At 37.8% G+C, this 22832-nt stretch overlaps 1 protein-coding gene across 3 annotated transcripts in view; it reads left to right on the plus strand.

Annotated features, from left to right (window-relative positions):
* The window catches only part of SLC4A1 (solute carrier family 4 member 1 (Diego blood group)), an 81743-nt gene that overhangs the window by 44529 nt on the left and 14382 nt on the right, over window positions 1-22832 (plus strand). For all 3 annotated transcript variants that reach the window (XM_053700004.1, XM_053700006.1, XM_053700008.1), the window contains 12 exons: window positions 988-1054; window positions 1643-1827; window positions 2700-2901; window positions 7157-7360; window positions 7818-7966; window positions 8160-8354; window positions 8569-8733; window positions 9945-10034; window positions 17551-17717; window positions 18781-19022; window positions 20215-20384; window positions 21032-21205. In XM_053700004.1, the coding sequence (XP_053555979.1) occupies window positions 988-1054; window positions 1643-1827; window positions 2700-2901; window positions 7157-7360; window positions 7818-7966; window positions 8160-8354; window positions 8569-8733; window positions 9945-10034; window positions 17551-17717; window positions 18781-19022; window positions 20215-20384; window positions 21032-21205 (2010 nt within the window). The remainder of the gene's footprint in view (window positions 1-987; window positions 1055-1642; window positions 1828-2699; window positions 2902-7156; window positions 7361-7817; window positions 7967-8159; window positions 8355-8568; window positions 8734-9944; window positions 10035-17550; window positions 17718-18780; window positions 19023-20214; window positions 20385-21031; window positions 21206-22832) is intronic.

Here is a 22832-nt window from a genome sequence, read left to right on the forward strand (position 1 = left end):
ACTTGCACAATATGTGAGTGAGTCCTTCTGTGTCGACACCTTGTCATATACCATATCCCTTAAATCATAATAAACCTTTATTTTGCATTTAATATATATTAATCAGGTGCTTTGTTATGCTAATTTTCAGGTTTTAAAACTTTATGTCAGGTCTCCAAAAGAGCAAAATGTTTCAGCAGTATTTTGAGTCCCACTTGAGCTAGGGTTGCCACCCGTCCCTTAAAATACAGAACACTTATAAGTTACACATGCTGCAGGGTGTGCAGGGAGGAATATGAATAGTGCTGTCCAGAAACACAATACATGTTCTTCTCTGCACACCCTGCAGCATGTGTAACTCATAAGTGTCCAGGAAAACATGGCTGAGGTGGCAACCCTAACTTGAGCACAACACTTACCTCGCCACTTGTAATATAAGCGCTAATATGTGTAATATGAGTGCCGCTGAGGGAGCTCCCTACACTGTAGGGTCATACTAAGAAAATGTCACCTGCGTTAATATTCTCTGGTTAACATTTTTTATACAATTGTAATACCAGCTTGGGTGTTATCCTTTGTGTAAGGTTGCGCTAAGGATAATGTATCTTGTGATGTTGGTTGCGCTCTACTTTTAATCTAGTGGTGTGTCTGCAAAGAGAGTAAGAGGCAGCATGTTTTGTGTTAGCGATGACTCGTTTTGTATCAAACAAGCTGACTCTCTGGGCAGGCTCAGTGCTTGAATGCTGGTACACAGGGCACTCTTAGCATATGTGCATATGTCCCCGAAGCAGTAATACTTTTTACTAAAAGTCTTTTTGCTAATTCTAGTGCAAAAATGTTTCAATTCACAATTCAAATAAAAAAAAAAAAAGAAAGACACATGAAGATATTAAAATTGAATAATTGTTAAAATGTATGAAAATCTTTTATTCCCCCACCACCACCACCATCACTGGCATTGTAAGAATTACTATACACTGCAGGTTTGACTGACTATTTATTTTACAGGTGCCACTCAAGGGAGACCTCACAGAGAAAATACCAGAAGATGCAGAGGCCTCTGTGGTGTTGGTGGGTAAGTACTCTTGCAGTATCCTCTTTACTCAATGCTCTCTTTCCTTCTCCAGTTTTTTCTTCTTCTCTCTCTCTCTCTCTCTCTCTCTCTCTCTCTCTATCTATCTATCTATCTATCTATCTATCTATCTCTCTCTCTCTCTCTCTCTTTCTCTTGATCTATGTAATTTACTTCCTGACAGACCCCTGTTGCCTTTTTCATCTTTGCTTCTCCGCAATAATCTAACACACATTTTTTCTCTCTCAGTTTCTATTACATTGTGTTTGCTTGCAACGTTATTGCTTTTTCATTATCTTTCTCTCTACTGCTGTAAGAGTATTTTCCTCTTCACTGAAGAATCAAGCCTGTGAAACAAATGTAGATACTTTTTTTCTGTGTGTGGTGATTTCTTGGTTCTGTTTGCCCATTGTATACAATAGAGTACTCCAGAAACAGCAAACCTTTGTAGTGTGATTAGGTGTTTTTTTTTGTAATAACATATCCGGAAAAAGTTCTGCCCATATATACTTGTTGTTTCTGTCATTGAAGAGTGGGTGCCAATATTTGCCTCTACATTGGATAGGCCAGTAAGTGTTACTTTTTATACAGGATGTGCACGATTCCTAGAGCACCCAACTCTTGCCTTTGTACGCCTGAAAGAAGCAGTGCAGCTGGAGTCTGTCCTAGAGGTTCCTCTGCCAATCAGGTTTCTTTTTATCCTACTGGGTCCAGAGACCCCACACACAAGTTACCATGAAGTGGGACGTGCTGTGTCCAGCATGATGGCTGAGAGGGTGAGTTTAAGAAGAGTTATAGAGCTATCTCCTTCTCTGCATTTAACTCCATATGCTTTCCTATAATTTTGTTGGCCCCATTTCATTGATGCTTTCATATACAGGTGGCCCTCGGTTTACAACGGTTCAATTTACACCGTTTCAGAATAACAACCTTTTTTTCCAGTCATGTGACTGCTATTGAAAAGCAGTGCATTGATTAAAATAGCCAGTATGTGGAGCTGTCTGCTTGTGTTGCAGCAAAGCCAAGCAAGCTGAAATTAATCATTTTAACCAGACCTGAGCTATCGAGCAGATTTCAAAGGAACAAGATCTTCCTGTCTATAAATCAGTCCAGATTGGAATGCATAGAAAGAACTGTTTGCAGAAAAATGCAAGTAAAGTCTGTGTTGTGTGATTATTTTATTATGTTTATAATGCTGTTTAGCAAATGTTTTTGTTCATTTAACTTATTTAATTATATATTCTGTGTTGTGTGATTATTTTATTATGTTTATAATGCTGTTAAGCATTTAAAGTCTTCATTTCAAAGCTTTAAAAATAATGTATTAGGTGTTACTTATGACAATTTTGAGAGGGGCCTGGAACCTAACGCCCTCACTTCCCATTGACTTAAATTATAAACTGGGTTTCAATTTACAACGGTTTCGATTTACAACCATTCCTTCTGGAACCTAACCCCGGCGTAAACTGAGGGCTACCTGTAATTTCTTTGGCCTATAGAACGATAAACCCCCTGTCTATACAACACAACTCCTCTCTTACTATATCATATATTTCTACATATTGCGTCATATAACTGTTACCATTATTATCTCATATTACCATTTCCTAATACAAGTGCTTCCTTCTGTTCTCTATGTCTACCACAGGTCTTCCGCACTGATATGTACCTTGCTGGGGGTCGACAGGACCTTTTGCAGGCCCTGGACCAATTTCTCGATTACAGTATTGTTCTGCCTCCTTGTGACTCTCCTAGTGAGCAGTTACTCAAGGAACTGGTCCCAGTGCAGCAGAACCTTCTTAGAAAGAGATATCAAGGAATCAAGACAGCATCAGAGCTGCACAAAAAAGGTAAAAAGCACAGAATAATGGTCAGAACTCCTTTATCGCTTCCATTGTATCATCTTTTAAACATGCACGTCTGCACAACTTTCTTTTTCATTTGTTTCTTCTTGTGCATTTCAACTGGATAAATGCATGTGCGTGTATATTAGTGTAACAAGAGAAAAGTCAATAAGTTCTCACAGAATCCAAAAGTTCATTTAATATCCAATTTTTGTTGAATAAGAATATAAAAAATACATTTAAAATTACATCAAAACTTTCATGATTCAGAAGGAACATTTAATTTTAACAAATTTTCCATGTAACTTGTTTTTATCAAATTTGCTTTGTTTTCTTGGTATCCTTTATTGAAATGTAAATCTAGGTAGGGTCATATGAGCTCAGGAGTGTGCATGCATCGTTATACTCTATAGCAGCAGTGATTGTAACAATTTATATAACTACTATATACAATGTTTTAAAATACTGCTTTCATAGAATGCCAAAAGCATGTGCATGTTCCTGAGCTCCTATGAGCTAAACTAGACTTACCTTTCAACAAAGAATACCAAGAGAACAAAGCAAATTTGACAATGGAAGTAAATGGAAAAGTTCTTTAAAATTGCATGCTGTATTTGAATAATGAACGTTCAATTTTGACTTTACTGTCTCATTAAGCTCAAAATATAATTCAAAATAAATAATTCATTAAAGGGATACTGAACCCAATTTTTTTTCTTTTATGAATCAGAAAGAGCATGCCATTTTAAGCAACTTTTTAATTTACTTCTATTATCAATTTTTCTTCGTTCTCTTTGTATCTTTATTTTAAAAAGCAGGAATGTAATCTTACAAGCCGGACCATTTTTGGTTCAGAACCCTGGATAGCGCTTGCTGATTGGTGAGTACATTTAGCCACCAATCAGCAAGCTGTACCCAGGTGCTTAACCAAAGATGGGCCAGCTCATAAGCTTACATTCTTGCTTTTTCAAATAAACATACCAAGAGAACAAAAAAAAATTGATAACAGGGGTAAATTAGAAAGCTGCTTAAAATTGCTGCATTATCTGAATCAGTAGAAATCACCATAGAGTCCGTCCTGATAATAGAATATACATATTTATTGAAACACGTGTTAAAAACAGAACACCATAATGGTAAAAAAAAATAAAGTTGTTAGTACATAGTACTGATAACTCTCACATCATATGCGTTTCCTATCTGAATCTTGAAATAAAAAACTTGGGTTCAGTATCCCTTTAAACGGACAGTATACACCAATATATGCACAGTTACTGATCTAAACATCCAGTATAAAATCTTTTAAAAACTTACTTAGAAGCTCCCAGTTTAGCATTGTTTACAAAGTTAGGCTGGGACACCCATTGAAAGGGGATAAGAAAACAGGAAGAGCAAGAGCAGACACTCCCCCCCCCCCCCCCCCCGCATATGAAAATCAGCACAGTGCTATTAAAAAATAAGCAAAACTGTAAGTTGTTACAAAAATACTCCCAGATGGGCTATATAAATGGATCATCTACAAAAATGTATGCAAAGAAAAATCTAGTGTACAATGTCCCTTTAAGGCAGATAAACCATTGTAATATACATTAATGGATTATTTTGACAGCTTTTGTTGTAAAACACCACTGAAAAATGTGCTTGTTTCACAAACGTCAAAAGAAACTGAAATGCCTCCTTCATTCTTATGCATTGTGGAATTTAATTTGACACCAAAACATACCACACAGTTCAGAGCCCAAGCTCATTGATACCTGTCCCAAAACTGCAACCATAAAGGAGACTAAACTGCTCTTGATTTATATGACCTTGTAAGATGTGATAACAAAATGACAGTATTTAATTATTTAAAATATATGGGCCTAGATTACAAGTGGAGCGATAATATTATATCGCTTGTGAGCACTAACTGGGCTCAAGGTAAAACAATAGCGCTCCCATGTTAGTGCTGGTATTACACGTTGAAAGTAAAAAGTGTGTGAGCAAAAGATTCAGGTGTGCTAACTTCTGAAATTCAGATATGGTAACCACGGTAAGTCCATCTCCCCATAGACTTCTATAGGTCGCGCTTAAAAAAGCCCTTTCATTTTATCGCTCACACGCTAACCCAAAACTGCACTAGACCAACTGTGCTAACGCCAAAGGTGCGTTAGGAATACTGATGGAGGAAACCAGACGTGGACTCCTTGCCCAAGGTGCTTAGAGGGATATGGCTACACCTCACTAACCAGGCCGAAAGGAGGCCAAAGCTATTGTCTAGGTTTCAATTGCCCTTGTTCAGAGGAGAATTGCCTGGTATTTTGGGGCTGGACTGACTTTGTTGGGTGGGATCAGACTGATGTACTTCAGGAAAGTTCTCCACTGTGAAATGCAGAATTGGGCTAAAGAAGCTACTCCCAAGTGGTTACCAGGCCATTGAACAAGCTGTTGTTCATTCCTGGCAGATTGTTTCTCTTTCTGTATGTATTCTACTTCCAGTCTCAAGTCACACTAATTCTTCTAGTGCTATTTGGATTTTAGCTTGAGAGATATTTAGCACACTATCCATTGAAAGTATAGGGTGCACTGGAGTGATGTCAGCTGCGCTAAACCTTTTTTTTGTAACTCTGTTTTACCATGGACTTGTAAAATCAATTTGTGCTCCAATTTTAGTGTTGTCCAGCGATAATGATTATTAGCGCTCCACTTATAATCTGGGCTATAATATTTAGACATATCTTGCACTGTAGTGCTTAATTGCTGAAAAATGCTATGCATATATTAAAAATACTTTATGCTCTTTTTCATTGATTTATAGGAATATCATATGTGATATGGACAAAGCAAAAAAAATTATCTGTCTGTGATTTACAAATTACATATTCTATATTAGAATATCAAAATGTCATGTTCAATAACAATATATAGTTAAAATTGACCAGGAGCGCTAAAACAAGCTAAAAGTGATAGGGTAATGATAGCCTAATAATAATAAAGTGCCAAGTGTAAGTGCAAAAGATAATGTGCAAAATTATTTCATAAAGTGCAAAAATTCGAAAATATAAAAAAATGTTCAGCCAGGTATATATATCTTAATATATGCCTAAGTGGTATTTAAATAATCCTGATATGTCTAAAAAAGACTTTCATAAAGTGCACAAGTGTAGAAAATAATCTAAACAGGTATATATATCTCTTAATATATGCCTATGTAGAATACTAATGCGTCTAGAAATACTTTCATAAAGTGCATGAGTGTAGAAATGGTCCTCTGACCAAAGTGTGTGTAGAAACCAAAACGGTACTTACAAAGATAATTATCTAAAATAATGCAAATGTGGAATATACATGAAAATGTATTAGTACATGGCCAAATATGCAAACATTATATGCAATAAAAAATGATATACAAAAAAATGGACGTCTCCGTATAAAAGTTAGGTTGCCACCACACAAGTTATCTAAATGCGTATAGTCAGTTGAAAAAGCTTTTAGTTTTAGTGCAAGAGTCACTTCTCTTAATAAATAGTTTGCTTTTTTGAAGGGAAAACCTTTTAGCTTACCCCCAGCAGTTCAGTCAGACCAGTTCGTCAGTTTGGAATTACCGCCATGGCGGAGTGACGTCACTCTTATAGGCGTTGTCCTTAATCTATGATCCGATTGGTCCTTAGGTCCCGGTTCAAGTTTCCAAGCTGCCGGGTTCCGTCAATTGTCTGGGGGTAAGCTAAAAGGTTTTCCCTTCCTGGTCAATTTGAACTATTTATGCTAATTTTCTACACCTTTGAGAGGGACCCCTAGGTGACTCAGGAGTTTAGTGATTACACTCTGCGCTTATTAGTCTCTTCTATATTTCAATAACAATTGCCCATGTGTATCACCACAATATACAAATATAAATAACATCTTACTAATTATAACAATATTAAAAATCCATAGTCAGCCTTATAACATAAAAATTGGCAATTCAACATCATAATCAATATTCCCATTTTTGAATCAGTCTAAATTTCCTATTACATATTACATCGTCAAAACTTAATACAGTGACAGGTTAAACATTTCACATTCACAATCACAATATTAGCCTTCCCTTAAAACATCACATTATCAAGACTTCCATGTGAATATTCAAATATCAAATGTCCCTAATGCCTTTTCCCAAAGAATCCAAGCTAGTCCAACAGAGTGTCCAATTAACCCTTTATCCTTCTCTTTCCTCTTCTTAATATGAAGTGGTTGCTTGTATAATCATTCTTTTTGGTCACCATTATCTTCACCACAGAACCAAAGTCAACCGCAGTAGAAGCTGATGATCCTTTGCGTCGGACTGGTCGAATCTTTGGGGGCCTTGTTCGTGACATTACACGGCGGTACCCCAAGTACCTGAGTGATATCACAGACGCCCTTAGCCCTCAATGCCTGGCTGCTGTTATTTTCATCTATTTTGCTGCCCTTTCTCCAGCTATAACATTTGGAGGTTTAATGGGTGAGGGCTTTTTTTTCCTTCCGTTTTTAGTCTTATATCAGTACCAACACTTACAGAATGGAAGTAATACATTTAGATAGATAGCATTATAGTATCAGTATACATATGTTAATTTTTATTGTGTGTTTTTTCAACAACATTATACAATGCTGCATATTCAGTATCAGTTTATTGATCCTCAGTGTCACTATGGAATAAGGAGTTCTTAAGATGGATATGTAAATTATGAGTAGAAAAGCAGAGTGCCAGTTTATTATCAATACATAGTTATATATTTCTTTATAAAGTGTGGAATCTTCTTTACTAGTGCATCCTTGGTCACAACACAAATGCTAAATAATCTAACTGATGCATACAATAGATACTTACAACATCCTACAGCGCAGCCTAGACAACACTACCATATTTTAAAGCAGGAAAAAGATGTACATTTACATCAACTTTCTTTCCTTTCTAGCTGAAAAAACAGACAACTGGATGGGAGTATCAGAACTGATGGTGTCCACTGCTGCCCAAGGCATTCTCTTCTGTATTCTTGGTGCCCAACCTATCCTCATCCTTGGATTCTCTGGTCCGCTCCTTGTGTTTGAAGAGGCCTTTTATGCTGTATGTTAGAGGTTATACATGATCCTCAAACAATTATGAATGTTACATTGATATCTCTATTATGGAATTGTGGGGGTTGGAGGATAATAAAAAGTGAGAAGAATTGGGAAATTAAACTGTATTAAAAATACTGCATTAATAAAGTATAGGGGAGAGTATGGAGGTTATTATTTATCTGTTTTTTCTCTCTCAGTTCTGTGCATCAAATGGTTTTGAATATATTGTGGGTCGTGTATGGATTGGATTCTGGCTTATCCTCATAGTGATAATAGTTGTTGCCTGTGAGGGCAGCTTCCTGGTCCGCTTCATCTCCAGGTTTACGCAGGAAATATTCTCCTTCCTCATTTCCATAATCTTCATCTATGAGACCTTCTCCAAGCTTGCAACGGTGAGGAGAGGCACTTCTAGAGGTTAATGTAATGAGACTCTTGGACGAATATCTACCCTAAAAATGGTTTGCATTTCCAAACCCTGATCCCTTATTGTTGCCTCACATGTTAAAAGTTTATTTTTTTACTTGACCCCCAACACCCATCAGAAACTCTTCTACAATCCATTTACTCATCAGTTAGTTGATCCATTGTCTTCTTTATTCTTCCTAGATCTTCAACAATCACCCACTCCAGGAACATTATAACTTAACAATTGATAAAGTACGAAATCCTCAGCCTAACACTGCCTTGCTGTCTCTTGTTCTGATGGCTGGAACCTTCTTCATTGCATACTTCCTTCGACAATTTAAGAACAGCAGCTTCTTTCCTGGCAAGGTCAGAACCAACTTCTTTGTTTTTTTTGGTGGGGGAAAAGGGTACAAATTTATATGTGTGGATACATTTCAATCATTAGAATAAAGTCATAAGGGGAGAACATAGTATATGAATGCTATACAAAATTAGTTTCTACGTGGTTATTAAAATATATTCCATCATAAATTGGCCTGAACATTAAAATTTGAGATTGTGTTTCTAATTGACTGGATTCCAATGTAGAAAACAGACTAAATGATCTTGTGTAGGAAACAAAGGCAGTGACTACAAACCCAGATCTGAAAATATGGATTGCACTTGGTTAGTCATATAGGGCTGCAGTAGCATCTTCATAAATCACATAACCTGTCCGCCTACTCTGACAGACATCGCTAGAAATCAACCCAATCGAATATGATCGGGTTAATTGACACCCCTGCTAGCGTCCGATTGGCCGCAAATCTGCAGGAGGTGGCATTGCACCACCAGTTCACAAGAACTGCTGGGGCAATGATAAATGCCGAGAGTGCATGCTGTCGGCATTTATCAATGTGCAGCGGATATGATCCGCAATATCGGATCATGTCCGCTCGCACATTAATAAATAGGCCCCATAGGGAGAAACTGTCAAATGCCTACTATAGATATACATACAAAATATGTATACATACCTTAAATGTTTACGGCAGGGGTTGGCCGACATTAGGATAACTTGACTTAATGGACAGTGAAAATTAAATCTAAATAATAAATTATTCAGATTATCATATCTTGAGACTGTCTGATTCAGGAAATCCAATGGTAGCTCATTCATGACATAAGTGAGAGGGGCTACCACAATAGGACCTCTGTGATAATCATTCACCAGTACAAGTTGTATTAGCCACAGAGTGAGCAGTAAAGTCATATTTAAGATAGTACATAGGTTGGGAGCCCAGTGTCATTAGTGATTTAGCATCCTGAGCCCCTTGAGCATACAAGGACCCTAGAAGGTTACTTAACAGTAAAGGCACATCTGGTGATGTGTGGACACTATTAGATTAAATATCAATGACCCCTAACTGACTGGGAAATGCAACTTCTGCACATGTCATAGTTATGTTGTTGATTTTTTATGTTTAATAGCAATATTTTCAACTGCAGAGTGTTTGCAGTACTGTGAAAGATCCCTGCTAATATATTGCTATAATCCTTTTAGCCATTCAGTTAATCCCAGTATTTCTATCTTGCAGCTACGTCGCATCATTGGTGATTTTGGAGTTCCTATTGCTATCCTCATAATGGTGTTGGCTGATATGTTTATTAAAGACACCTACACACAGGTAGGCAAATTTTAACACACACAAGTTAAAATTAGATTTCCTCTTCTCAACTTCAAAAAGACCAACTCTGTCCCTTTTGCCAACTGTCCATCTTTCATCCCACACAAGACTTCAATTAAACTATAGGTGCTAAATCACGCTCTCTTCTAAGTTATGGGCATTCCTTTTATTAAAGACTCTTGCCTCTGTTTTTTTTTGTTATTTTATAACACTCATAGCCCCCTCTGTCCACTGGGTCCTTAAACATTGGTCAGATTTGAATTTAGATATGCTACCACCAACCCTGTTGTCTTGCTTTGAACGACCAAACTACTTTGATGACTGCTATCTATCTCCTTGGTAAATATTCTGTGTTACTTCTATGGACTATCTACAGTTGGTTTTCAGTTAACAAAAAAGTTAACAAATTAACCAATGTTTAATATTGTTTGTGCTGGTTTGCCTCAAGAATCTCTATGGCCTCTCTACTCCTTTCTCTCTAAACTTTTTCTGGATGACCTTGTTACTTACTGTGGAGTCAATATCCACTTCTATGCTGATGATATGCAAATAAACCTCTCAACATACAGGGAGTGCAGAATTATTAGGCAAATGAGTATTTTGACCACATCATCCTCTTTATGCATGTTGTCTTACTCCAAGCTGTATAGACTCGAAACCCTACTACCAATTAAGCATATTAGGTGATGTGCATCTCTGTGATGAGAAGGGGTGTGGTCTAATGACATCAATACCCTATATCAGGTGTGCATAATTATTAGGCAACTTCCTTTCCTTTGGCAAAATGGGTGAAAAGAAGGAGTTGACAGGCTCAGAAAAGTCAAAAATAGTGAGATATCTTGCAGAGGGATGCAGCACTCTTAAAATTGCAAAGCTTCTGAAGCGTGATCATCGAACAATCAAGCGTTTCATTCAAAATAGTCAACAGGGTCGCAAGAAGCGTGTGGAAAAACCAAGGCGCAAAATAACTGCCCATGAACTGAGAAAAGTCAAGCGTGCAGCTGCCAAGATGCCACTTGCCACCAGTTTGGCTATATTTCAGAGCTGCAACATCACTGGAGTGCCCAAAAGCACAAGGTGTGCAATACTCAGAGACATGGCCAAGGTGAGAAAGGCTGAAAGACCACCACCACTGAACAAGACACACAAGCTGAAACGTCAAGACTGGGCAAAAGAAATATCTCAAGACTGATTTTTCTAAGGTTTTATGGACTGATGAAATGAGAGTGAGTCTTGATGGGCCAGATGGATGGGCCCGTGGCTGGATTGGTAAAGGGCAGAGAGCTCCAGTCCGACTCAGACGCCAGCAAGGTGGAGGTGGAGTACTGGTTTGGGCTGGTATCATCAAAGATGAGCTTGTGGGGCCTTTTCGGGTTGAGGATGGAGTCAAGCTCAACTCCTAGTCCTACTGCCAGTTTCTGGAAGACACCTTCTTCAAGCAGTGGTACAGGAAGAAGTCTGCATCCTTCAAGAAAAACATGATTTTCATGAAGGACAATGCTCCATCACACGCGTCCAAGTACTCCACAGCATGGCTGGCAAGAAAGGGTATAAAAGAAGAAAATCTAATGACATGGCCTCCTTGTTCACCTGATCTGAAACCCATTGCGAACCTGTGGTCCATCATCAAATGTGAGATTTACAAGGAGGGAAAACAGTACACCTCTCTGAACAGTGTCTGGGAGGCTGTGGTTGCTGCTGCACGCAATGTTGATGGTGAACAGATCAAAACACTGACAGAATCCATGGATTGCAGGCTTTTGAGTGTCCTTGCAAAGAAAGGTGGCTATATTGGTCACTGATTTGTTTTTGTTTTGTTTTTGAATGTCAGAAATGTATATTTGTGAATGTTGAGATGTTATATTGGTTTCACTGATAAAAATAAATAATTGAAATGGGTATATATTTGTTTTTTGTTAAGTTGCCTAATAATTATGTACAGTAATAGTCACCTGCACACACAGATATCCCCCTAAAATAGCTATAACTAAAAACAAACTAAAAACTACTTCCAAAACTATTCAGCTTTGATATTAATGAGTTTTTTGGGTTCATTGAGAACATGGTTGTTGTTCAATAATAAAATTAATCCTCAAAAATACAACTTGCCTAATAATTCTGCACTCCCTGTATGATTATACACCTGTAATTCAAACCATGGTGACAAAATGTATAACTGTCATTGTTCTTTTCTTTTTCTATGGCTCTGCATCTATATGTGACTATTTGTATTTAATTCCCTTTATCATCCTGCATTCTCCAATCATTTTCTTCCCATGGTTCTGCCTTTTTCATGAATTGACTTAAAGGGACATTCCAGCCAAAATTGGAATCCACATGGATGTATTTAAGTTCTGCACAGAAGCATTTTTGTAATATACATGTATAAGAAAAAAAATGCTTCTAATAAAAGCTATAGGTGTTTCAAAAGTGTATTTAAGTATGCACTGTGCACCAGCATTTTAAACACAGCACTTGCTCAGAGAGCATAAGGTGCTTCTACCATCTGGTAATGACTGAATTTGTTAATTGTTGGTGATACAAACCCCACTGGGGCTCTGAGCAACTGCAGTACTTAAAATGCTGATGCACTGAGAATATCTAGCTATGCTTCAGATGCACATGCAGAGAAAAATGTTTTTGTTTTTTTTCCTTTTTTTTTTAAATATTTATTTATTGTTAGCGTACACACAGTCGTCTTATTACAGGCCTTGAAACAAAATTACAAACAATATTCTTTACAGAGGAGAGACAAGTCTTAACAAATTATAGAGCATTTAAGCCAATAACAATGATTTTTAAATAAGAAACAAAAAGAAAAAAAAAGCACAGCTTAACAGTAGGAGATACAATGATGACCCAAGAACTCTGTATTAGAAGGGATATGGCCAAAGAAAGTTATAGCCTGTGTATCACGTAATTTGAATTTATCCTGGAGAATATATAAAGCTAATCTCTGTAAGGACGTAAATACATAGATATCTGACCTAGGGTGGGTTAAACATACTTTTAAGTAATGTCAATACGGGGGGGGGAGGGAAGTGGAAGGGGGTGGGGAAGGAGGACACAGAAAAAGGAAGAAAGAAAGAGAAAAGGAAAAAAAAAAAAAAAAAAACCTGCAATGCCCCCCAACCCTCTCTGCTCTCTCACTATTCGGCCCAGAATGCTGGGTATCTGCCCGCATTAATCAATTCAAGAATGTAGGCCGATTGGCTAAGTGGCTTAATTAATTGCTGCTGAGCCTGAAAGGGAAGTGACAGTATTACTAGGCCCCATTTTTCTAGGAATCTCTTTATGTGGACCTCATTATACTTAGATATTGCATATTGTTCCACCATACATTGTTTCAATACTTCTTTTTTGAATTTTATGAAAGAAGGAAGGTGGGAGAGCTTCCACGATGTCAGAATCGCATTCCTAGCTAATAAAATTACGGTATTAATTAGCTTATAATTCTTTTGCTGTTGTGAAAATTTAACTAAGAAAATGACCATTTGGGCCTCTAACCTGAATTCTGTATCTAAGATTTTATTCAACCAGAACTTTATTTTCAGCCAGAACTGGTGGACTTTAGGGCATAACCAGATACAATGTAAAAGATTTGCTTGTTGAGCCTGGCATTTCCAACATCCGATAGTTTTTCTATACCATTTAGACAATTTGTCAGGGGTGATATATGTCGCATAAATCATTTTTAAATGCCTTTCGCGCCATGCTAAGGCATTTCCTGTTTTGTTCAACAAGTTCAGGCTTACTTGGATTTGTTGAGGCCTAAGCTCTGGAAAAGTATTATTCCAAATAGATACTATTTTCTCCAGTTGGGCCTCGTGTTTGGAAAACGACATCAACCGGTAAAATGAAGAGATTGACGAAGCCCCGCTGGTATATTGGTTCATTAAACTCCTTAACGGGGCATATGTCCAATTAGAGCCGAATTTAAGTTTAAGATCTGTAATGTAATGCTTTATTTGTAAGTACGCAAAATGATCAGTTTGAGGAAGCTCGTACTCTGCTCTGATGTCGAGGAATGATCTAATTATTGTACTGGAAGTAACTAGTTGTTTTAAGGAGGTCAGCCCTTTCAATTTCCACCTCTCAAAAACCTTATATGTGAAACCTGGAGCAAATCCTGGGCATCCCTGAATTGGAAGATATTCCGAAACAAATGGGGTTGTGCCAATTTCTACACAGAACTTCTGCCATGCCAGGATCACGTTTTTAAACGTCGGCATTTTAGCAATTAGCGGAGGGAGTTGTGGAATTGGGCAATGTAGAAGAGCTTTTAAGTTGAATGGGTGAACAAGGTTTGCCTCCCCAGCAAAAACAGTGAAAAATTCTTTCTCTGAAATCCAATCGGCCGCCAGTTTTGCGATTGAAGCAATGTTGTAGTGGGTAATATTCGGGAAAGCGAGGCCCGCCGACTCTTTAGAGAGTGATAATGCACTTAATGCAATTCGGGGTCTTTTTCCTTTCCAGAGGAATTCATTAGATATTCGGTTAAATAATTTTATGTCTGCCTTATGTAAAAGAAAAGGTATATTTTGGAGAAGATATATTAACTTAGGTAGAAGTATAATTTTAATAAGCATAATCCGTGCAGAGAGAGAAATAGGAAGAGAGGCCCAGTCATTCAATTTCTGCTTACAATAATTGAACAATTTAACGTAGTTCAACTCATACCATTCGTGTGGAGCTTTTGACATTATTATTCCTAAATATTTTATTTGAGTAACTTCTCTAAATGGGTGATCTAGTACATGGCAGGCAGTTCTGTGTATCCATAGTAGTTCGGATTTTTGAAGATTAATTTTGTAACCAGAAAATGACGCAAATATTTGCACTGATTCTAATAGCTTAGGAAGGCTTTCTTTTAGGTCGGCTAAGAAAAGGAGTAAATCGTCAGCATACAGGGCAAGAACATATTTTTGTTTGCCAATCTGGATACCTTCTAGCTGTTGCCTAAGAAGGATCGCCAATGGTTCTAATGATATGTTGAAGAGGATAGGCGAAAGGGGACATCCCTGCCTAGTGCCTCTCTGTAGAATAAAACGATCCGTAATAGTACCATTGATAAAGATTGCTGAGGATGGATTATTATAGATAGCCTTAATCAAATTTATGAAATTTCCGGAAAAGCCAAACTTTTCCAAGGCCGAAAAGAGATGGTCCCAGCAGATATAGTCGAAAGCCTTTTCGGCGTCGACTGTTAGGATGGCAGCATCTTCTTTTTTTAATACTTTCCTGTTATTCCGCAGATAGTCCAGTACCAGCATAACCTTACGGATGTTTTTTGTCGGGCTTCTCCCCATCATAAAACCAGCCTGATTATCATGTATAATATTATTTAAGTGGGGGGCCAATCTTTTTGCAATTATGGACGTAAGAAGTTTATAATCAAAATTTAATAGGGAAATAGGGCGATATGAAGAAGGAATTTCAGGATCTTTTTCTTTTTTGAGAACTAAAGCTATATTAGATGCCGCAAAATACTGGGAACATGGGATATCTGCGGAATAATACGAATTAAATAGCTTATATAAGGTAGGGGCTATTTGATCTGCAAGGATCTTATAGAATTCGTCAGGGAGCGAGTCGGGGCCGGGGGCTTTATTAAGTTTGGCAGTTGTAATACCAGTAAGAATTTCTTGTGTAGAGATCGGGGCATTGAGTTGATTAATTATCTTGTGTGGCAATTTAGGGATCTTAACATTATCCCAGAACCTCTCTTTTGATTCTATATTGGGAGGTTCAGCTTTATAAAGATTTTTAAAGAAGTCTGTAAACGTGTGTTGAATGTTGTGATTGGAGGTAAATCTGTTTTTCCCAGATCTAATTGCCGTGATATAATTAGAAGATCTCTTTTTGGTGATTTTAACGAGATATTTTGCTGCTTTCCCTGAGTAGCCACCATAAAGTGATTTCTTTCTTATGTCTTCAGATATCATTTGTTGTTTAAGAAAGATATCCCTTTGTGTTTTTAAATTTGTATATTTTTCTCCAAGCTTTTTGGAGGGAACAGCTATGAACGCATTGTATGCGTTCCTCACACTATTAGAAAGTTGGATTTCTTTCTGTAGAAATTTTTTTTTAAGAGCACACATGTGAGCCTTAATATCCCCACGTAACACAGCCTTTCCAGTCTCCCAGAGTATTTCTGGCTTGTCCTTATAGTCATGGTTATAACTCTCAAATTCCCTCCATTTGTTAGCTAACCAGTTTTGAAAATGTAGGTTACTATGTAAATGGTTGGGAAAAAAGAAATTATTATTCGGTCTAGGTGTAAGAGATTTAGAGTTGAGTTCTAAAGCTATCACCGCATGGTCAGAAAGAACTATATCTTTAATATCGGCCTTTACCTCCTTACCACTTAAGTTTTCAGAGATTAAAAACATGTCTATGCGCGACAACGTTTGATGGCCTTTTGATAGACATGTAAAAGCTTTAACATCTGGGTTCAAACTTCTCCAGATGTCATATACACCTACTTTATGACAGAATTTTTGTAGTGTTCGTGTTTTCTTAACTCGCTTAGTACTTTTAGATCTACTTAGTCTGTCTAAATTGGGATACGCTGTTAAATTGAAATCTCCTCCAATCACGACATTACGTCCTCTGTATACTACTAATTCTAATGCTAAATCCTCCCAAAACCTGACATCAGGTTGATTGGGGCCGTAAATGTTACAAAGAATAAAAGAGCTCTTCTCTATTTCAATGTCAAGAATTTGATAACGGGCCTCTGGATCAATTTGGCTCTTATTTATTTTATATTTTAAATTTTTGTTAATCAGTATTGCCACTCCTTTCTTCCTAACCTGTGACGGGGCAGCGACCACCTCCCCCACCCATCTAGATTTGAGTTTATCAATTTCATGCCTTTTTAGATGAATCTCTTGAAGCATAGCAATACCAGGCTTATGTGATCCCAATAGTTTTATTACGGCTTTCCGTTTGATAGGGGAAGTAATCCCACCCACGTTCCAAGAAAGAATTTTAATCGACCCTATGCCCGATCCAATTTTACTAAGATACTGCAAGACATTTTAAAACAGCCATCAATTTATAACATAACAAGCAATTACAATCCGTAAAATATAATAGGACAAAAGAGCAGAGGGGTGGGAAGGATGCAGGGGAAAAGAAAGGAAAAAAAAAAAAAAAAAAAAAAAAAGAGAAAAATGTTAACACTAAAACAGTAATAACTTTTACTAGAAGTGTTTTTTCCCAATACATGTATATTGCTAATATGTTTCTATTCAAAGATAGAATTCATCCATGTGCATTAAAATTTTGGCTGGAATGTCCCTTTAATTCCATAGATGCCTCATTCCCTATTTCCAATAACATTCACCCTGTTGTCACAGCTGTTTCTTGCCCCATATCCAAAACGGTCCCCTTTCTTTCCATGAATTTATCACACCATTTGATAGCTCTCACACTAGTTCCAGTCCCTCTTCACCTTCATATAGCTTTCTCATAATATAATAAGATGGCTTTTTTTTGTATTTTTTCACAGAAACTCTCCCTTCCAAAAGGATTAAGTGTATCCAAACCTATGAATCGCACCTGGTTCATTAACCCCATGGGGTTGGAGGAAACATTCCCTATTTGGATGATGTTTGCCTCTGTGGTCCCGGCTTTGCTTGTCTTCATTCTCATATTCATGGAGTCCCAGATTACCACGTAAGAATTGTTTTGCACATGGAAAACACTAGGGGGCCGAATTATCCTAGAGGCTCGCCGAAAACAGCAGTTTACTGTTCTATAACTGATCCGCTGCCTCTGAGGCTGCGGTCTTCAATCTGCTAGATCCTATACGATCGGGCTGATTGACACCCCCTGCTAATGGCCGATTGGCCGCGAATCTGCAGGGGGTGGCATTGCACAAGCAGTTCTGATGAACTGCTTGTGCAATGATAAATGCTGATAAATGCAGACATTCAGCAATGTCTGTCGGACATGATACGCTACAGCATATCATGTCGGACAGACATTGATAAATTGGCCCCTAGGTCTGTTCAGAATACTTAGTATTATCAGGCCTGTTGTGCACACACAGTATAGTCTTTCCCTGCCTTGCGCACACTCGTCATGCAAAATCAGTGAGCGGGGGGGGGGGGGTTGTTTTGTTTTTTGACTAGCACATGCAAAAGTAAATCACACTGACAAACCACAAACAAGTAGTCAACATTTCATTAAATTTCATCAGTGCTACACATTTGCTATTTGCACACTGCAAACATCCTGTCACTGGTCTGAAGATATATAGGATACTAGCTTTCTTCTGCATGCATAACACACTAGTTCTGAGCTGCACACATAACAAACTCAGACAACCCTCTATACATATGGGATTTGTTGGCAAACTAACATGGGGCTACTCTGCATTCATGACCCTGCTATTCCACACATGTCATACATTGGCGTTGCCTAGCACAATTCCATAACAGACCCTGGCACCACCCAGCACATATGGCATAGCATAGCTTTGGTCTGTACACACTAACCTGATGTGACCCCTACTGACCCTGTTCAACAAACATGGAAGATCATGCATGGCATTCTGTTTTAATAATGTGCCCTAGCTCAAAACACACTCTAGTTCTGTTTTGTTTAAATATTTAAGTGATTCTTGTCTAATTCTCATCATACAAAAGAAATGACCATAACATATTTGGACACATCAATATATGTTTGCTTTTTTTATGCATTCATGACACTATTTATGTTCTTTCTTTCTGTACAGATTAATTGTCAGTAAACCAGAACGCAAAATGGTGAAGGGCTCTGGATTCCACTTGGACCTTCTGCTGATTGTTGGTATGGGGGGCATTTGTGCCATGTTTGGGATGCCCTGGCTTAGTGCAACCACAGTACGTACTGTTAGCCATGCCAATGCACTTACCATCATGACAAAAGGAGAAAAGCCTCAAATTGAACGAGTGATCGAGCAGAGGATCAGTGGGCTCCTGGTCTCCGTCCTTGTTGGTTAGTGTGCCCATTTCAGAATGTGCATGCATAGGGACATCTGTATTCATGTTTCACAGAAGATCAGACCTTTCTGCCACTGTAGATGTAGTCCACTAGTTAACTTTACACCAGACACACATATCCTCTCATACATAGTCCTGTGATTCCACCACACAAACACATTGGGCCACTGATCAAAAACTCACCTTAATGAAAGAGGGATGAATAAAAAATATTTGGGATTCTTATGGAGTATTATAGTATAATGTAATTGTTTCTCCCTCACATCCAGAACCTGCATAGTGAGATTAAAAAGCTCTCAACATAAAATTTGCCTTTCAAAAAATGTTCAAGGGACCTCACAGTACTGATCAAACATCTTATATAATCTTACCAGAGCAGAGAGTTTTAGATCATAAGGTTTATAATGACTAACTTGTATTGCATATCATAATGTATTTGTCTCTTTCGCTACCTGATATATCTACACTTTGTCTGCTTTGTGGCTTACCTTGCTGATGAGTGTAGCATGATGGAAATGATCAAATTTAACTTTTTGAAGGGTTTAATAAAGTTATTACAAGCCCTAATTTGCATTAGAACATGCCAAAACTAGCAGTGTGAATGTGCTATTATTAAAATCAAAGAGATATTGCACTAAAATATTATATCATGCATATGAAAGAGCAACAAATTAACATGTTTAACAAGTGACACTATCACTCTTTAGGCCTGATATTAAAAAACTCGCTGGCATGGAGAGAAATCACACAAAATCTTTGGAGCCCTATTGTGATTGTTATATTGTATGTCTCTCCCTTACATTCAGAACTTTATATAGTTAGAAAAACAGCTCCCAGGCTAAAATTTGCCATTCTAAATTTTTTTGAGAGACCTTGCCATAGTGACGAGACATCTTAAATGTTCTCGCCAGAGCAGAGAACTTTAGATCTTTGGGCCCTATGACTTCTGATCGCATTGCAAATTTCTCTCTCAGGGCCTTATGATCTAAAGCTCTCCTCTAATGCGAGATGATCTAAGAAGTCTCGTCAGCACGTCAAGGTTCTTCAAATAATTTTAGAAGCACACATTTTACATTGAGAGATGTTAATCTCACTATGCAGGGTTCTGTATGGGAAGGAGAGACTCGAGGCGGCAAGTTTTTGATCTACATGCCCTTAATGGGATGTACTCTTATGTCTCCTTTTAGGTCTCTCTATCCTTATGGAACCAGTTCTCACACTCATTCCCCTAGCTGTCCTGTTTGGTATCTTCTTGTATATGGGGGTGACATCACTGAATGGAATCCAGATGTTTGATCGTATCCTACTACTCCTGAAACCTCCAAAATATCACCCCAATGAGCCCTTTGTGACACGGGTGAGGAGGGAATAGAGAATTATGCAATATAAAAATAAGAGAGACATGAAATAAGACAGGAGTTAAGGAGATGTGATGGAATAAATTGAGGGGGAATGTAAATACAATAAAAGTAGATTTGAACAGTGTGGAGGTGAAGGGAAAAACATACGGTTATGAGTGGTGGGATTTACAGAAGCAGCAAAAGGAAATTGAGGATAAAGAGGTTGTAGGATGGCAAGGAGGGAGTAGAAGAATTTTGAATAAAAGAAAGTGGAAAGATTAGTAGAAGAAGGGGTGGAAGTAAGAGTAGAAAGATGGGATACTTCCATCTATGGGTGAAAGTATAGAGAATGTAGTGAAGGAGAAGTGAAGACTGGTGGAAAACAAAGGGATTAATTTCCTTAGAAATAAAGAGAGGAATGGAAATTAATTGACCTGGGAAATAGGGACATAGGGAGCAGAAGATAGAGAGGGATGAGATGAGTGATATCTAAGATTTTAAAATAGAGTGGACTAATACATAGGTTCTAGGTAGCAGGGTGGAGAGATATGAAGAAGCAGAGGATTGTATGGGGAAAATGTTTGAGCATAGAAGAGGGAGGGAAGGAAAGAGGGGGTAATGGAAGGAGTGTGGAGTAGCAATTGTTGATTCTTTATTTCCACAGGTGAAGACCTGGCGGATGCATGTGTTCACTTTGGTGCAGATTCTCTGCCTGGTGCTCCTCTGGGTGGTCAAATCTACTCCAGCTTCCCTAGCTTTGCCATTCATTCTCATCCTCACAGTGCCCCTCCGCATGTTCCTAATGCCATGCTTCTTCAGCAACCTGGAACTCAAATGTGTAAGTTGCAGGGATGCTCTATAGAGCATGCCCATATTCTTAACTTATTTTCTGTCTAATAACATATTTAGTCAATCCTTTTAATCAACTGTGTACAAAATGTATGTAATGCAATTTTGCACATATTCTGGCCTGTACATACTCACCAGTTCTTGTGTTACTCTACTGAGCTCATTTACTAATAAATTAGATGAAAGCAGAAAGACTGATTAGACAAATCCAGTCTTTGTGGATCTTTGGGATTGTAGCTCTATACCTGTTTCTCATAGTCACTATAACATTTGAATATACATAATATCACAATGTATTTTTGTAATTAAAAAAAATGTAATTACAGTACCTAGTCAGAATTTACAAATTATGTGGACCAGACTCAAAATGACAATAAAACATCATTGATAAATTATTGATCCCATATCTATACTAAAATAACCTTATCCTCAGCATACTATTTATTCTTTATTCTTAAAGGACCACTAAAGCTCAAATTAAACTTTCATGATTCAGATAAAGGGGCCGATTTATCATTTGTCCGACAGACATGATCCGCTATAGCGGATCATGTCTGCCCGACGTCGCTAAATGCTGACAGCTTATGCTGTCAGCATTTAACATTGCACAAACAGTTCTGGTGAACTGCTTGTGCAATGCCGCCCCCTTGCATATTCACGGCCAATCCGCCGCTAGCAGGGGGTGTCAATCAACCTGATTGTATGCGATCGGGCGGATTGCTGTCCGCTACCTTAGAAGCGGCGGACAAGTTAAGAAGCAGCAGTCTTAAGACCGCTGCTTCTTAACTCCTGTTTCCGGCGAGTCTAAAGGCTTGCACGGAAACAGCAGCATTAGGGGCCATTTGGCCCTTAATAAATTGGCCCCATTGCATGCAGTTTTAAACAACTTTCCAATTCACTTCCCTTGTCTAAATTCACTTTCTGGGGCACCAGCTCTTGCTGAGCATGTGCAAGAATTCACAGAATACACGTGTATGCGTTTGTGATTGTCAGTGGGAAGGAAAATGGGACAAACTCTGATTTTTGTTTTTTTCAAGAAAAAATCTACTTCTCATTTAAAATTCAAACTAAGTGCTTATGTGTTGTGCATTTGTTGATTATGCAGTTCTACTGCATTTAATGGTATTTTAATATGTCTATGTTTGTATTAGACAAAAATGATGACAATAAAAATAGCAGCAATTTATTGTTGCATTTTTCATTCCAGTGTCTTGGTTGCAACTTTACAATAGATTAACCCCTGAGGAAAGATTTGGAATTTGTTGGGAGAGATAATTATCAACATGTTTTTAGATTTTATTTGAAATAATTTTTATTGTCTTTTGTACAAACATGGATACACGGATATAAACATTTCACATCTTTTGTATATGCAAGACAATACAGCATTTGTTCCAGTTTACATTGTGTGTTGAATATCTGTGACAATGGAACCGTATTCCCCTACATCTGTCATCCTGTACATATAACAAAATAAAACCAAGAACTTAAATACCCCCCCCCTGCTCTTAGAGAGCCTCCCTCCCTCCCCTCCTCCTCTCTCAGGTGGTGTCTCCAGAACTCTCTTCAAGATTATTAATATCATGTAAGGAGGATGTGCCTGAATATAACTCTTT

Source organism: Bombina bombina, chromosome 1, assembly GCF_027579735.1.
Source record: "Bombina bombina isolate aBomBom1 chromosome 1, aBomBom1.pri, whole genome shotgun sequence".
Lineage (NCBI taxonomy): Eukaryota > Metazoa > Chordata > Amphibia > Anura > Bombinatoridae > Bombina > Bombina bombina.